Source organism: Leptodactylus fuscus, chromosome 9 (assembly GCF_031893055.1).
Source record: "Leptodactylus fuscus isolate aLepFus1 chromosome 9, aLepFus1.hap2, whole genome shotgun sequence".
NCBI classification, from domain to species: domain Eukaryota; kingdom Metazoa; phylum Chordata; class Amphibia; order Anura; family Leptodactylidae; genus Leptodactylus; species Leptodactylus fuscus.
In genome coordinates, this window is record NC_134273.1 from 53,580,985 (window position 1) to 53,598,741 (window position 17,757).

Here is a 17,757-nt window from a genome sequence, read left to right on the forward strand (position 1 = left end):
ATACAAGGGTTAGGAGGAGCCCCATTCCATTTTGCTAAAGTGACCCATGTTTGTTATCTTGTTGCCTAAAGACTTACTTTTGATCTGCAGTGTTCCAGTTTTTTGGTTATATATAACTGGCTTTGAAGATGCTGATGTGTTATTTAATTTTCTCCACTTTATTTTTGGTTCTGGAATCCCTTGTGCAGTACAGGACAATGTCACATCTGATCCTATATCCATTGCTGTGTCCTCTGGAGTTGCTGTGAACACTGGTGCAGCTAGAAGAAAGTTACTGTGCCATGAAATATTATTAAATTTACATATAAAAGTATAGTATGTATGTGAGACATAATACTATATATCAACTTACAGCCAACACTTAGCGACACTTGCCCACTAGCCTTTCCAGCTTCATTAGCTGCCACACAGGTATAGTCTCCGGCATCAGGATACTTTGTTTTTTTAAGGGTTAAAGTTCCAAGATGGTTCTCAATAGATATTAATGGGGATGCACTTAATGGTATGTCACCTGGATAAAATAATATTTCAAGAATATCAAAATATATTGTTAAGAATATAAACTAGAGTGTAATGTGGAAATACGTTGCGCTCACCAGAACCTTTAAACCAGTGTACATGGGGCTTTGGAATGCCGGTAGCTTTACATTCCATTATAGTCTCTGTATTAACTGCAACCAACATTTCTTTTTTTACAACCGTCACAACTGGTGCCTCTGAAAAAAAGGCAAATGCAAATATAAAATGCAATTTGCAAAATAACAATGTCACATGGGTATATCGGTTATATCTTATGTGTATGATCTGAATGTACATGTTCGATTTGCCATGTTTCTGCTGCTTCTAGGAGCAACTGAGTTATCTGCCAGTTCAAAGCAGCTAAATGGTTGGTACCATTAGAAATAAACATGGATGGATATACTTGTGAACTGGTCAGTTATTTTACCTATTAATGTAGCAAATTAATTCACCTGTTCTCTTTATACGTACCAATGTAGACAAGAACTGACGACTGTCTATCCGTTCCAGCAGCATTCGCTGCTAGACATGTATAAACCCCCGAGTCTCTCTCCATGGCATTTTTTATAAAAAAGGTCCCATCTTGTGTTAATATATATCTACCATAATAAGATAAAAGGTTACCGTAAATTAAAATGCAAGTCCTATAGAAAATGTACAGCAGGTATTACATTGTTCTCTTACAACAAACATTGATGACACATGAACAACAGTAGATATGGCATTAATAGAGGCAGGAACACGGACCCTACTGATAACACAGGCGTTGTGTCATAAATCCCCATGTAGTCTTATTCAACTGAGTTACAGTAATAGTTTCAGATTAAATCTCTTTCATTTAAGATAAACAGGTAAATGGGTCAGTGCCAATGTGTGTGTGTATATGTGTGTGTGTGTGTGTGTGTATGCGTGTATGTATGTGTGTATGCATGTGTATGTGTATTTATGTGCATGTGTATGTATGTGTGTGTATGTATGCATGTGTGTGTATGTATGTGTGTCTATGTGTATGTATGTGTATTTATGTGCATGTGTATGTATGTGTGTGTATGTATGTGTGTGTGTATGCATGTGTATGTTTATTTATGTGCATGTGTATGTATGTGTGTGTATATGTATGTGTGTCTATGTGTATGTATGCGTGTGTGTATGTATATATATGTGTGTATGTATGCATGCGTGCGTATGTATGTGTGTCTATGTGTATGTATGTGTGTGTATATGTGTGTGTATTTGTACAGGAGTGTGTGTGCATGTGTGTGTGGTTGAACCACCCTATACATCAGACATTTGCTTGTGTAGTCAGCAATGTTTGTCATTGAGACCTCTCTGTAAAACATTCAGTATGGTTTTAATTCTGTAGACATTTATATTTGGAATTAGGGTTCATAGAGTCAGAAGCGATTATAAACCTACCTTGTGGAAAATCTGACAAATATGTCATTGTGAGTCCAAACTATCTGGGGGACAGGATAGCCTGTTGCAACACATTTTAATTTAATACCAGATCCTTTGGTAAATGTTACATTTTTTGGATCAACAACAACTTTTGGTGGATCTATAAAGAAAATACTGAGATTAGAGAAACAGCAAATTACTATAAACACTATTGTGCTAAAATTGAAGAATTGTCTGGGGTAGGATAAGACAAAGGTTTACTTTTTCATTTTATAAATAGCATCACAGGTGTCAATGGTTCCTATCTGGCTTGGTGACACAGCAGTCTGCACTGTTGGTTTACCTCACTTAGTTACATAGTAGATGAGGTTGGATTAACACAAAAGTCCATTAAGTCCAACCTATAACCCTACAGTGTAGATCCACAGGAAGGCAAAAAAAACCATGAAGCTTGTGTCAATTACCCCATGTCAGAGGAAAAAAAATTCCTTCCCGACTCCAATCTGGCAATCGTTATAAAACCTTGGATCAAGTTGTCCTTGCCAAAATCTAAAACCCATAACCTGCAAACTTACTCAATGAATCCACCATCACCACGTCCTGGGGCAATGAGTCCCATAGCCTCACTGCTCTTACAGTAAAGAATTCCTGTCTATGTTGCTGGTGAAATTGTCTCTCCTCTCGACATGGAGGATGTCCTCTGTCGCAGTCACCGGCCTAAGGGTTTCCCCATGAACAAGGGTCAAATCTGCTTTAAGTTGCTGCCATAGTAATGTGGGTTTGTGTGCAAACAAGTACCTTGTACAATAAGATATGATGTAACTGCAGTTGTTCCACCCTGATTGGATGCCGAACACACGTATTCTCCAGCGTCGCTGATGTTTACACGTGTTATCTTTAAGGAGTTGTCACTCAAAACATGAATCCCAAGAGTATTGGCCAGCCTTAAGTTAAGGGTTTTTCTCCACCATGTTAAATTGTATCGGACTGTGCTCAGGACATCACATATTAATATAGCTTCTTCTCCAATTTTAACAGTAACGTTATTTGAAGTTTTAAGTACAGGAGGGGGTTCTACAAAGCATACAAAGACAAAAAAAGCTGTAAGTCGGCATCTACACATATATAGATTTATATATAGAATAACGTACACATAAGCTCAGTCTGCATGCATCTCAACCTTAAAGTTCAAAAGCTGACAACCTCACAATCGATCTTTTCTCTAAGGGTGCATTCACACTGAGGAAAATGGCGCTGAATTTGGTGAGGAATCCGCGTGAGATTCAGCGCTGAAAAAAGGGGAGGCTTTTTTTCAGCGCTGAATCTGACGCAGATTCCACATCCAAATTCAGCCCCATTTTTCTCCATGTGAATGCACCCTAAGAGTCTATTATAATGAATACGGCAGTGCGAGAGTCTTATTATTATACACTAATAATTGTGATTAGAGATGAGCGAGTAACGTTCGATCGAGTAGGTATTTGATCGAATACTAAGGTATTCGAAATACTCGTACTCAATCGAATACCACTCACTATTCGAATGGAAAAGTTCGATGCAGAACCAGCATTGATTGGCTGAATGCTATACAGTCGGCCAATCAACGCTGGTTCTTCTCCTACCTTTAGAAGTCTTCTCCTTGCAGCGTCCCCGCGGCGTCTTTCGGCTCTGAATTCACTCTGCCAGGCAACGGGCCTGGGCAGAGCCGACTGCGCATGCCTGCTTGTAGTGCGGACATGCGCAGTCGGCTCTGCCCAGGCCCGATGCCTGGCAGAATGAATTCAGAGCCGGAAGATGCCGCGGGGACACTGCACGGAGAAGACTTCTCGGAGGATCCAGCCCGACCCTCACTCGTGGACTTGGTAAATATAATTTGATCGAACGTTGCCTACCCTTGAAACGAGCATTTTCCCCTCATTAGACTATAATAGGGTTCGATATTCGATTCGAGTAGTTGAATATTGAGGGGCTACTCGAAACGAATATCGAATCTCAAACATTTTACTGTTCGCTCATTAGATTAGATCACTATAATCATAGACATCTCTGCCTATAAGAAGTGAATGATGATTGTGTACATGGTGCTGAAAAAAACAATTCAAATATTGTATTTTATGTCTCATCTTCCAAATGGTTTCTTCAGATCATTTTGCAGACTGCACTTTATATCAGTTCTAGCATATTACTTACCATTTACATCTAGAAATGTCTGAGCTTGTGCACGTCCAGCACTGCTAACAGCAAAACATTCATAGTAGCCCTCATCATAGGAAGTCACATTAGCAATTTCCCAGATTGCTTCCGTAGATTCTCTATGAATAAATTAGTTGATAAATTATAACCAGTTCTAGCAATGAATTATCCTTTGTTAGGCTACAGTCAAGGTTTCTGCAGGCAAAGCCTAGTGTGGATCCCAATAGTTGGGTGAAAATGGATTGTTTCAGTGATAGCGTTTTAGATTTAGAGGTGAAAAACAATCTCCAAAGCAATGTGTAAGGAAATGAATAACAACAATAAAGCATTACATTAAATGCATATTGAAAATTAGGGAGGGGGACTGGTCCAACAAAAATACTTTTTTCTCTTAGTTGTACCTTTATTTGCATACTACTGTGTCACTTGGATAGGTTTTATCTACTTTTAGACATTGCAACATTTTATTTTAGTAACAATTATACATACTGGAATTTTTGTTCTATACCAAGTCTGATGCCGTTCTTTCTAAAATGCACTGATACAGGTATAAGACTTTCCACATAGCACGGAATACGACCACGTTGTAGATAGTAGCCAGGCGTTACCTTAGGCATTGACACTTTTGGAGGACCTATGAGTATAAATGTAGTAGATAGAAAGTGTCACAAACAATAAATAATTTAATGTGATCAATAATACTAATACAATAATACAGTGACCATAGAATGCAGGGTTACATGAGAATGGGAAAAGGACAGCATACTTCCAACAGGCCCGAGGAGTCAGACAAAGCTGTAGCCTGAGCCCAACGCTCTTCAACATCTATATCAATGAACTGGTTACAGCCTCACCCTGAACGACCAGGAGGTAAAGTTCCTGCTATACACCGACGAGCTCCTACACCTGTCCCCCACTGAGAAAGGCCTCCAAGAAAGCCTGTCAGTGCTAGAAAAATTCAGCACCACATGGGCCCTAACCATCAACCACAAGAAGACCAAAGTCATGGTATTTCAGAAGAAGGGCCACAATAAAGCCTCCACCCCACAATTCACACTGAACGGCTCCACTTTGGAGAAAACCAACAGCTACACCTACCTGGGGCTGGAGCTCAGCCAATCAGGAAGCTTCAAAGCAGCAATAGAAACCCTGAAAGGAAAAGCCTGCAGAACCTTCTACGCCATCAGAAGACAGCTGTACCACCTCAAACCCCCGATGAGGGTCTGGCTGAAGATATTTGACGCAGTCATCTCCCCGATCCTTCTCTATGGCAGCGAGGTTTGGGGACCAGCCACCTACCCAGACCGGTCAAAGTGGGATTCCAGCCCAACAGAGAACTTCCACCTGGAGTTCTGCAAATACCTGCTCCATGTCCATCGCAACACCTCCAACATGGCCTGCAGGGCAGAGCTAGGCAGACTCCCCCTATGGCTCACCATACAGAAGAGGGTGCTAGCTTTTCAGATATACATCCAGGGGAGCAAGCCCGACTCCTACCACCACCAAGCATGGCTAAGCCACCTGAGCAAACCAGACACCCCCCAACCAAACAACAGCCAACCACCAAACCAAAAACACCAACAGATGATAACCAAGGCCGAAATAAAGGCGACCACAGAGGTAAACAGAGAGCGGTACATTGAAGAATGGAGAAACAAAATAAATAACTCCAAGAAACTCACCGTGTACCAATCCCTACAAAGGGACTACACCATGGCCACCTACCCGGAGAGAATACCTCACTCTGAACACAGACAGACCCTGAGCCGGTACAGACTGAGCACCCACAACCTGGAGATGGAGACGGGGCGACACAGGCAGACGTACAAGCCACGGGAGAACAGACTGTGCCAGCACTGTGACTAGGGGGCCCTAGAAGACGAGACCCACTTCCTGCTACACTGCACCAAATACTCAGCAATGAGGGCCGTCTACTACCAAAGACTCTCTGCCCACATCCCAGACTTCACATCTGCAGAAAAGAAGAGGAAACTCTACATCCTACTGGGAGAAGAAGAGGCCACTGTGGAGATCGCTGCCCAATACGTGTCCAGCTGTCACCAAACAAGAGGAAGATGAGACCCCACGGACTGTTATACCCCAAACCACCCACCCCACCCCACCTTCCCATATAGCGGTCACCAAGTAAGAGGAAGATGAGACTCTACGGACTGTTATACATCAAACCACCCACCCCACCCCCCCATACCTACCACTCAACCACCCAAATCCAACTCCCCCACACACACACACACACACACTTTACTAGCTTTAGCAATGCCAAATATCTATTCGGACGTGCCAATAAAGCTTGTTTGATTTGATTTGCTCATGGGTTTTATGCATAGCTCATAATAGGGCTTAAACAGGTTACAGGGATCTTTAAGGATTCAGCAGTTACCTGGTACAATATTAGAAAATGAAACACTTGATGCTCTCTGAAACAGATAATCATCTTTATCATATCCTGTTATTCTTAGAAAAAATGGTTCTGTTGGTGGAATAAATTCAGATACATTCCATATTTCATATGGTATTCTATCAGGATAATATTTTATGGGAATTGTCTTTAGAAGAAGTCCTGAAGTAGTTAACAACTCCAGACGATCAATCCTTGCAGGGTGATGTAAGCCTGTGGTGTTTAAGAGAATATACGTGGGAATCCCTGTAAGAAAAATTACATAACGCATCAGGGAATCAGTAACCATCCGCAGATTTATCTATGTGATCTACAGAAGGTCACAGGAGAAAGTTAATAGACAATACATTTTTTTAAAGACAAAGTTGACTTTGGGACATTAAGTTTTCTTCACACTGAGCTCATATGTAATATTGTTTGAATACAGAAAAAAAATACTGAGTGGCCCTGCCATATATCTCTAGTCACTTATACATAAATTTTTCACCAAGAATTGATAAACAGAGGATTCCTGGAAGATTTTAAAGCATAACGGAATAAATGACCATTTTTATTTGAGTGCTGCAGTGCAATTTTTTTTCTATATTCTTTTTGGTCGCATGTAAAAATATTCTCATCTTGTGCAGTGTCTGGAGAACCTTCTCTATATAATATTGGGAAGGAATTTTATAGCTATCTTGACAATTAACCCTCAGGAATGAAGTATTACAGAAAAACGTCTTTTAGGAGCTCACCTAAACTGTCCAGGTTCTCATTGTGAGCACAACCAGTGGGATTTGGGATGAAAATTTGGGATATACTATCCTATTTACTCTCTGGTTGAAGCTCACCACTAACACATAGTTGAGGGGATATCGTCATTCCATAAGGAGAGAACCACCATTTAGGTGTGTGGAGTCTTATTAAGCCATGAGCGCTCCACTGTGCAAAGGAACATGGGAAGAATATGCAAATCTGACTTCCATGATGTAAATAGGATGCCAGTGCCTAAAGTATGCACACCAATAGAGGACGCTGACTTGACTCCACACACCTAAATGGTGGTTCTCTCCTTATGGAGTGACAATATCCCCCCAACCCTGTCTAAGCCTCTCACCTCTGCCAGATCAGTCCTCTCTGCGCCAAGCTGATGAGATGCAACACATCGAAACAGCTGTCCTTGGCTGTGAGACTGTACCTGGTATAATCCCAACATCATTGCAAACAAAGGCCTCTGAGAAGGTCGGCATGATGTTAAAGGGAGCGTCCTCCATAGGTGTGTTTGACTGAGACTCTGTCTTCCTAATTACATCATAGAAGATAGACTTGCACATTCTCAGTCAGTGCCCTCTATTGGTGTGCATACTTGAGGCACTGGCATAATAATTACATAATAGAAGTCAGATTTGCATATTCTTCCCATGTTCACTAACATATGGATATTTAACCTAGCTGAGCATACATGGCTTCTGAAAGAGTAGAGAGGGAAAAAAAAGGATAGGGAATGTTAAAATTGCAAAGCCCAATCTTTCTTAGTGAATAAAACAAATCCCATAACAAACGCAGTTTTTCACCAATTCCAGCCCATTCAGAATTTTTTCAGAATACATACAGAATATTACATAATTACAAAGTAAATTTATGCCACAAAAATTTAAGGCTCGGCTCTGTGAACAGAAATATAAAAAAGTTATGGCTTTTGGAAGGTGAGGAGTCAAAGACGAAATTTGAAAATTGCCAGCGGCGGGAAGTGGTTAAATTCTTGGACAAGAGAACTCACCTTGTATAGGTCTGCTGGATGTTTTACTGAAATCTAAGGTAGGCTTGTTAGAAAATCCTGCTCTGAAGTCTACAGTACTGACTCCAGTGATTCTCACAGAATGACGTCCATTACTTGATGTCTGAAAAACAATCAGAAAATGAAGTTGTAGTTGTAATCTCTAAACACTATATCATAAAAAAATGAAAATTTTAATATTCATGGTTTAATCTTGTTCACACATAGAGCAGAAGGAGAAGCGATTTATGGCCAAAAAATGTTCTAATTTCTCCAAATGATTTTCTCTATTTGTATTATTTATTTTTCCCTATAAATGTCATATAGCAATCCTTTAGGCTTATACTTGTGTTTTTACATGTGCAGTGAATATGGCCAAGAATAATAACAGATACCATGTTACCTTTATTTTCCAAGTACCAGGCACGGGTTCTTTAATATTTAGCACCTTGGCAGAATTAAATATATTTAATAACTCATTTAGGCCTGTTTCTGGTTTCATCTGCTTCCCTAAAATGAGAAAAAAAATGACAATATTTTGTCTCCAAGTATCAAGAAACATTTTTCACAATACATTTCCAAAAAGAGAAGTTTTGAAATCTAAACATATTTCAAGAAACTGAAAATGATATTACAATTGTTAGACATGGAAAGCTCCCACTATCTGCAATGGGCATAATCCTATTACAATATCCCTCACAACTTTCAAAATGACAAATATTAAGACATACATTACAACTTGTACCTAAAATTTCAGGCTATGGCCCCACGAAGTGAAAAAAAAAAAAAAAACACTGCGGAGATGCATCACATATTTTTTTCCTCTGCAGTCTTCCTGTCCCTATTATACCTATACAGAAAACACCAGCGTTTCCTCCGTTATAATTGATATGCTGCGATTTGCAAATACCGGCATTTTCTAAAAAGCTAATTTTCTGCTTCAGATTTTTTTCTGCAATTTTAGCTAATCCATCCACTTTGCAGGTACTTTAAAAAGCTGCGTTTTCACAACGTGGGGCTTCAATCTCAAACGCTTTTGATTTTCTGCCAACATTTGTGTCATTTTCAACCCTGTGGTAGTATCAGCCATCTTCTTTAGAGTGGACTGCTGGTTGAGTAGCATATTGGCCAGGGACATTAATAGACTTTACAGGCTGGTTAGAAAGGCCATCTCTGTCCTGGGGAGCCCCCTGGACCCAGTACAGGTGGTGGGTGACAGAAGGATACTGTCCATGGTGAGCTCCATGCTGGAGAACAACTCCCATCCCATGTATGAGACTATGATAGCACTGGGCAGTACTGTAAGTGACCAACTGCTTCACCCCAAGTGTGAGAAGGCGCGCTATCGGAGATCCTTCCTCCCAACTATGGTCAGGCTGTATAATCAACATCAGGCTAAGCGTAGAGCACTCCGTACAGAGAACTAAATGATCCTGACGTCTTTCTTTTCTTTTTAGTTGCTCTGACTCCTTGTTTATTTTCTATCTGCTTTTCTGAGCTTGTATGTAAGTAAGGACAAATTAGCATATAAAAATTTTAATAATCCAATTAAAATCGGCAACTACTACAAATAAATGTGGGAAGGAAGGGACTAGGGAAATAATACCAGTACACCTATAGAATATAGTTCAATTCTCTGGTAAGAAACAATAGGTTAATGTTCTTTTACTGACGCTACTTGCATCATAGTGAACCAACAGGTTAATACACAAACAGTGTCCTAAATAATTCCTAAAACCAAAACAGGAGAGTGTTAAAACCCCTCCTGTAAAAATAACACCGGGGGAGTATACTAACCGTTCAATAAGGGTGGTAAAATAACCATTAATCTCTCCCTAGTCGAACGTACATTGGAGAGACTATCAGAATTTTTATATGCTAATTTGTCCTTAGTTACGTCTATATGTAGCATTTATTATACCCTTAGTTGAGAATATCTGAGCTTGTATGTGTTCTTTCTTGTAATATATTATTGTATTATCCATGCTTCTGTAACACACTGAGTTTCCCCGTGGTGGGACTATTAAAGGATTATCTTATCTCTTGGGGCTGCAGGTGGAGGTCAAAACTTCTATATACTTCTTATATGTCATAGTATGTTAGAACTATATGTGGGCTAGGCATGTGTGGCCATTTAAGATTTGACTGATCATGGTGTGCACAACTTTATAGGGTGCTTATGTATTTATTTTTTTATTTGTTTATATTTGGTCCTCTTTTTTGCACCTGTTTGGTTGTGGATTGAAATAGACAAATCCATGACTTATTGTATGGGGAACGATCTAATATTAGTGTATAGTATTTATTGATGGATACATTTTTTTTCTCTTTATGTAATGCATATTTGTGACACCGTGACCTTGAATTTATATTAATTATTAATTGTCTTTAATTTTTGGATTTTTTTTATTGAGTAGTTTTGTGTATATTAATAAATTTGTTATACTTTTGATATTGAAAAACTTTGTGTTGTGTTTTTTTGTTTTACAAACTATTCCTTATAGGTGAATTGTATGGTATAGTAGGGGTAGGGGTTAATAGGTGTTGGAACTTATTTTATTAACAAGTTTGTCTCCTTTTTGTGAAATGCTGTATTTCTGGATTTCAGTGCAGGATTTCATGGCAAGATGCTAAAATCAGTTAAAATATTTTACAACATTTATTAATTTAAAAATGAAAAGTTGCTGAAAAGTTTAGTTACACTTTAAGGTGCAAATTTAACGAAAACATGAAGACTATGGTGATGGGTAGACTACATCATATTAGTAAAGCCTTCGGGGTGAGCATGAATTATTTTAGTAAAAACAAATCCTCTAATTCCTAAAAACATCACAGGGGGACTCTTACTCCATTTTACAATGGGAGCCTATGATATTTGTGTACAACCTCGTTCATAAATGAAATGTCAACGATATCATTTCCTATCATGGCACAGAGAATTAACCGTTTTTAGTCTTGTAATGAACCTTACCAAGAGGATCATAGAGTTCAATATTTGGAGAAGGTCCACTTAGTGACACAGTAACCTCCTTAAGACTTGGATCAAATGGAATTTCCCATGTGTGTAATGCACCACTCAGGTGGTCTGTAGATACAAGGTGAACCTTTGAGGCCTGAACAGCTTCCTCTACCCACTTTAACACCTGAATAAAGACATATCATTGTTACCAAACTTTGTATCAAATATTTAAAAGAAAATAGATAAATAAAGGAACATTACAAGAAAAGAAGACAAAAATAATAATATATACATTTTGTTTAATGAAAGTTTGCTGTTATGCTTAAACTAGGGCAAGCGTGTTGACCACTCAGACTGACATTTTTTTAGGCCAGGGCTCCACATAGCCTAAACATACCTGCAAAGTAGATGGGATACTGGCTAATCCCCCCACCCATTGCAGAAAAATATCCATAATGGACTTTTTCTGAAAAGTGCTGCAGAAAAAAAACATGATACGTTTCCACCATGTTTTTTCCATACAACTTTTTGACTCCGGTTCGCTACGTGGGGCCTTAACCATTAAAGAATACCTTTCACCTCCTTATAGATGTGTGGTATTATATACTGGTAGAAAGTCAATACATCTAGAAAGACATGAAGGGTCCTCTTTAACATTAAATGTAAATTAACTATTTTGTGAATTTTTATTGCAAATGGCACACTTTTAATTTCTTCACACACAAAACCTAGCCCCCATCACTTCCCCCACACAATATAATGTGTGAGGACCAGAGAAGTGGCCACTGTATGGGGGGAATAGTGAAGGGCCCACTGTATGGGGGAATAGTGAAGGGGTCACTGTATGGGCCATAAAGTGGCCTGTTCACTGGTTCTCCCCTATAGCAGTATTAGGTCCTTACTTACCATTACTTAAATGTCTGCTCCCTGGTTCAGCTCTTTCTCCCTGCACTAGGTTCACTGTTGGATGCTTAGAGGAGGAAGAAGTGGAGGCACCAGAGAGAAGACAGATGAGTATTGGACTTATCTTGTAGGTCACAGGCTAACTTATCCTCGGTTCTGCCGATCCAGTTTTAACAAGCAGATCAGCAGAATTGGGGAGAACCAGGCTGCATTCACTTACCACTCCCAGCTCCTGTTTTTGGTCTCCTCTTTCCTCTTCAGCCTTCAATGGGACCTGTGTGCTGCACATTAGGTCATGATGACGCAGAGGGAAGAGGAGTTAGTGAGCAGGGGCGAGGAGTGGTAAGTTAATACGGGCTGATACCAGCCCATTTGTGTTGCAGATTTTGCTGCATTTTTTTTAGCTAAACTCAGGAGTCTATACAAAACAATTGGTATACATAATGGAAGCATTTTAACTTCTGCTTTTATAATCAATTTTTGTCTTTGACTCAAAATAATGAAGAAAAAAAAGAATATGCGGGCGTAGCCTCTTGGATCTCTGAGTTAAATGAAAGGGATCTTCATTCATAAACCTGACAGCAGCCACAACAGTGTCTCTTGCTCTGCAGAATCCAGAGGTGTTAGCATTGATTACAGCTGATTTTGGGGGTCCGTAGTAGTGAAACGCCCTGCACTCAGGTTGTTGTTAGGGACCCTTCTAAATAAAACTGTCCAGATTGGGCAGCCCTTTACGATAATAATCGGTGAATAATTCTGTCTCACATTGTTGCATCTAAATCTCCAGTATAGGTCATTGGCAATACTTAAGGTGTTATCCAAAACTATGCTTGCCGCTTGCTTCTTTTTTTCTTCTAGCTAGTAGTAGTTGTCTTTAAGACATATGATGCCATTAGATATTCTTAGTGATATACACCATAACAATGTTTCTCTATGTATTTAGTTTACTAATGGATGGATGCACAAACCTGCCCACTAAGGTTTTTGCTAAATGAATCCAGATTCCTTGTGCTGACCAGAGCAGAGCTCTATATGTGCACCCATAAAACTAGGCCAGACCACTGGAATGTTTGCACTTACAAGATGTTTGTAGTACTGGAGACTTCTCTCCTTTGGCCTCTGGCCTCTAGCAGCAAGTATTTGGAATAGTGTTTAGCATTTTTGTATGTATTTAATTTAAGAAACATTGTCAATGTTATCATAACCAGTGGGAACATTGCACTAAACATTCCTTTCTCTTATAAACAATACTTGGGAAATTTCATAGATTTTGCTATGACATAGAATCCTCAATCATTTTTCATTATTAATATTTACTCTTACGTTAACTCCGACACTTGTTTGGGTAACACACCATATGGTTTTTCTCTATATATCTTTATATATTATTATGGAAATATTTTTCAGTATCTTTGGTTGTGGTCTCAAGCATAAGATAAATTACAGAATTATTCTACGAAGGAGGCCATGTATGGTTGAAAGCAGATGGTGGATGCAAATAGAATATATTACACAATGGTCCAAAAATAGTAAAAACAAGACTTTATTATTCCGTATACAGCGAAGGCAGGCTGGAAGGGCTTGAGGGCCGGACAGAATTCCTTTGTATTCATCAGGAGAGTCCGAGGTTCAGTTCTGTCCCCCACCCTTCAGCCTCCTAGCTCCACGGCACTGTTATGGGGCGTTTATTGCAACAGATAATGAACTGTGAATGTCAGATAATTGTAACTATGGTATCCTTCAGGAACAGAATAGAGCGTCTATGGCTGCTGGCCTATTTTACCTCATTAACTTGCTTCTTATCCAGGTGAAACACTTGGCCAGAGCTTGTAGAAGCAATTTCTTCATATATCTTGTAACCCACATGACTTCTGTCATCACAGTCTCCAGTCAGCACAAACACAACCTGGTGGGAGACAGTAATAATGGAGCATGTGTAATATTTTATATCACACATAGCATGGATATTCAGTGTGACCTATAAACCATGTATTAAAGGAAAATAACTTAAAGAGTACCTGCTCTTTCAACAAACTCAATAAATCAATAGTAACGTGTGTAAATTGTATGATGTGTAAATGACCATTACATAACTTACATTTTGCATTTTAGCAGTTCTCCCCTCTGCAGACCCTCTCTCCATTTCTCAGTTCTCCCTGATCTGGTAGGTGGAGACTATCTAGTATGATGTCTCTTATGTGATACACACAGAAATCAGATGAGAATCTGCACGGTAGCTTTCTCTCAATCAATAGAGAAGTACTGACCTATATTTATGAGGGTTAGACAGTAGTTGTTGTGAGATTGAAACTTCTAACGCTAGATTCATACTAGTGTTTAGGCAGCATTCGGGCACTCTGCTCCAGATTCCACTTAAAACTGGCGAAGATGAAAGTCCTACAAGGAAGAGTTTTCTCTATGCTGATTTCAATATAAAAACTGCATGTAACCACTTTTAAAGCAGACAGGGTTTCCATCTTTCGAGTCCCCTAGCGAGCTGAAGGAGGGAAACCTGAGCGTTAGTGTGAACCTAGCGTTATTTAGCTCCTTCCTGTTTAGCTCCACCAGTTTTTGCACACGTCTGTGTCTCTCCTCTCTCAATCACTTCTCCTCTCTTCCTTCTTAACCATCTGATATGTTGAAAAGTTAGTAACCATTTAAAAAAAATATTAGAGAATTACAAAGTTATTCTTAATGACTGAATTTTTTTTCTGGAAACATATTACAAGTGTAGGAGATTATAAAACAACATACACTGTGGAGGGTTACTGAAATAGGGTCTTCTGGATAGGTCATCAATATGATTTTCCTAAGAACCCCATTAAGGAGTGATTGTAAATGTCAAGTATCTCTGCCTATTATTATTGGATCAATTTAGGATCAACTCATGAGATTTGTTTTGCTTCAGTCCTCTGGTTCGTTTTGTACCAAACCTGTTTGGATAGACCTGGAAATGCTATTATTACATGTTGGGGTCTCATCAAGCCCCATAGTATAATAAGTGGAGACCCAGGAGAGTTGAGTAAAAATAGCAAAGGCTCATACTCATCTTGCTTCACCTCTCCTGAGCCTCAGCAGTGACCCCGGGGTGCATGATATCAAACAGAGCCCCTAAACAGGATGCTGACAGCCTCCAGACACCCAGGAGAGGTAAGGTAAGGTGAGTATAAGTGTTATTTTCCCTTACCTTCCCTGGGCATCCACTTATTATATATCCTCACACCCGCAATATAATAGTGTTTTGTGGGTCACCAACCCCAAAAGTCCAATTTTGAGTTGAATCTATTTATAAATAAATCCGTTTGCCCATCCCTAGTAATGATCAAGAGAACCATTCCTATAAATGTACTAGCCAATTGTTTTTTATGCAGGTAACGTTTGGTGAAAAAAGCAAATCATCCCTTGTGCCGCAACAAAATTAATTATTCTCTAGTCCATAGCTCTTGTGCAGTTGGGAGAAGTTTCCTCATTGCTGGCAGCATGGATCATTGTGATAGGATGGCCACGAACATCAGATCCTCACTATTTGTCCCATATTAATGAATGACACACATAAGCTGAATGCAACCATGTGTGAACTTGGCTTGGAGTGTATATGATACCACCAATGTATAAGAAAAGATTAACATTTTGGTTTGTCTTAATACTCACCTGTGACTGTTTCTGTTGTATTAATTGCAGGACATCATTGGCGAGCTGGTAATCCTTCGATCTTGCATCAGTAAACACATAGATAAAAGATCCAGGTAGAGATATTTCCAGGGCAATTTTAATAGCCCCGACACTCATCTCTGGACAGTCACCGCCACCCTGTAACAATACACTGTTTATACAAATTAAAGTGAATGGGAACGGAGACTGTAAGAACAGCAATGGTAAGTTAGCCTTAGTATAATAAGCAGGATCTTGTTTGTATCCTCAGTTTATTACATATCTCTAAAACATCAAGCCAAGCCACATGTTAGCTAAGATTAATGACAGATATTAGAGATTTATGGGAAGGCAAATAGCTTTACCTGACTATAATATCGGATCAAACGCATTAGAAAGAGCTTAGTAAATAGCACTTAATGACAAAGTCTGTTACTTCATAAGCCCTGTGGCAATCCTTGAAAAGAGGTTTTCAAAGAGTCGGAAATAATGTATTAGCACTATACTTAGCTCTAACCCTTCAGTTTACAGCCGTCTAATGAAACACAAGCCACACGCGCTACTATGTCAGCCTTAAAGGGAAGTTACCTCTGAAATGGCAAGCAATAAGAAAGCGTACTAAGTACAAGGGATTTCTAAGGCACTATGGCAAGGATATGCTCTGCAAAAGCAGAACGTTTTGGAGATAAAAATCTGTTACTTGCATCTAAACAGAGTTCATTCTGCCACATGGAAACATTTTCTTATAGCCCAACTATCAGAATATGCTAGTATGAAATAGCCAAGAACCAAAACTTTGGAAATTAAGAGCAATGTTAGCCCCACTCTGACGTGACTATTTTCCATTTATGTATTTGCTTTTTGCCATGGCTTTTTAACTTTTTGATTCAATTAGAGTTATAGAGATTTGCTTTATTTGCAAGACAAATTATACTTTTTAATGGCACCATTTAAAGGGGCTCTATCAGCAAAATCATGCTGATAGAGCCCCAAATCACATGATTTTGCTGATAGAGCCCCTTTAATACTCCACACCATGTATTAGGAAGTTGCAAGATAAATGCGGAATTTGGGAAAAAATGGAATTATGTCATTGTTTTATAGATTTCATTTTAAGGCTTTATGCAAACGACCATTCTGGTTGTCACTAGGGTTAAGCGATCAGGATCAGAAAAGATCGGATTCCAATCAGCGATGGAGTAATTTTCACCATCGCGATTGGAATTCCGACCCTATCTTTTCCAGCGGGATCGAGATTGGAGGTTATCTCAAGATCGGCTCAACCCTAAAAAGTGACTTTTCCCATAGAGAAGCATTGACTACGGTTGAGGATCGGTATCGGAAAAGATCGGATTCCGATCAGCGATTGAGCAAATTTCACGATCGAGATCGGGATCGGCTGGAAAATGATTGGAAATCAGATTTTAAAATCGATCTTGAAATCTCAAGATCGGCTCAACCCCAGTTGTCACTGACCTAACATACATGAAAAACAGATATGTTAGTGACAAAAGGCAATGCGATGGCTCAGCTCAGCTCCATATTTTAAAAAAACCCAGACATCTACTGTATATTGAGGGGGTTGGGTCTTTTTTTTTTAATCTTTATAGGTTGCAAAAGAAACAGATTTCCATTGGTCAACCTATACACAATTCTCTACCTAATAGCAAAGTTAAAGGGGTAGTTAGAAGGTTCCCTCTGATGACAAACAAAAGAAAAATATTCATGTTTATGACATGAATATTCCTTCTGTCAGTCTTGCATAAATTAAAATTAATTCTAGCTTCTAATATATACTTTGGAAAGAATTTGAAGGAATATAAGAATAGATTTAAGGTGTATGTATAAACTATTGGGGGAGCATATCGTCTTATTTAGAAAAAACCTGGCTTAGGCATTCTAAAAAGAATGAACAGGAGCTGCACCAAAAAATGACTATTCATGAACAGCCATTGAGTG

At 39.1% G+C, this 17,757-nt stretch overlaps 1 protein-coding gene across 1 annotated transcript in view; it reads right to left on the minus strand.

The window, feature by feature from the left end:
- The window catches only part of HMCN1 (hemicentin 1), a 222,579-nt gene that overhangs the window by 164,117 nt on the left and 40,705 nt on the right, over nucleotides 1–17,757 (minus strand). The window contains exons 3-16 of the mRNA XM_075286727.1: nucleotides 15,799–15,957; nucleotides 13,931–14,053; nucleotides 11,257–11,428; nucleotides 8,689–8,795; nucleotides 8,289–8,409; nucleotides 6,512–6,775; nucleotides 4,600–4,744; nucleotides 4,108–4,229; nucleotides 2,716–2,991; nucleotides 1,936–2,077; nucleotides 991–1,118; nucleotides 597–716; nucleotides 353–511; nucleotides 78–260 (exon numbers count right to left, since the gene is read on the minus strand). Coding sequence (XP_075142828.1) covers nucleotides 78–260; nucleotides 353–511; nucleotides 597–716; nucleotides 991–1,118; nucleotides 1,936–2,077; nucleotides 2,716–2,991; nucleotides 4,108–4,229; nucleotides 4,600–4,744; nucleotides 6,512–6,775; nucleotides 8,289–8,409; nucleotides 8,689–8,795; nucleotides 11,257–11,428; nucleotides 13,931–14,053; nucleotides 15,799–15,957 — 2,221 coding nt within the window. The remainder of the gene's footprint in view (nucleotides 1–77; nucleotides 261–352; nucleotides 512–596; nucleotides 717–990; nucleotides 1,119–1,935; nucleotides 2,078–2,715; nucleotides 2,992–4,107; nucleotides 4,230–4,599; nucleotides 4,745–6,511; nucleotides 6,776–8,288; nucleotides 8,410–8,688; nucleotides 8,796–11,256; nucleotides 11,429–13,930; nucleotides 14,054–15,798; nucleotides 15,958–17,757) is intronic.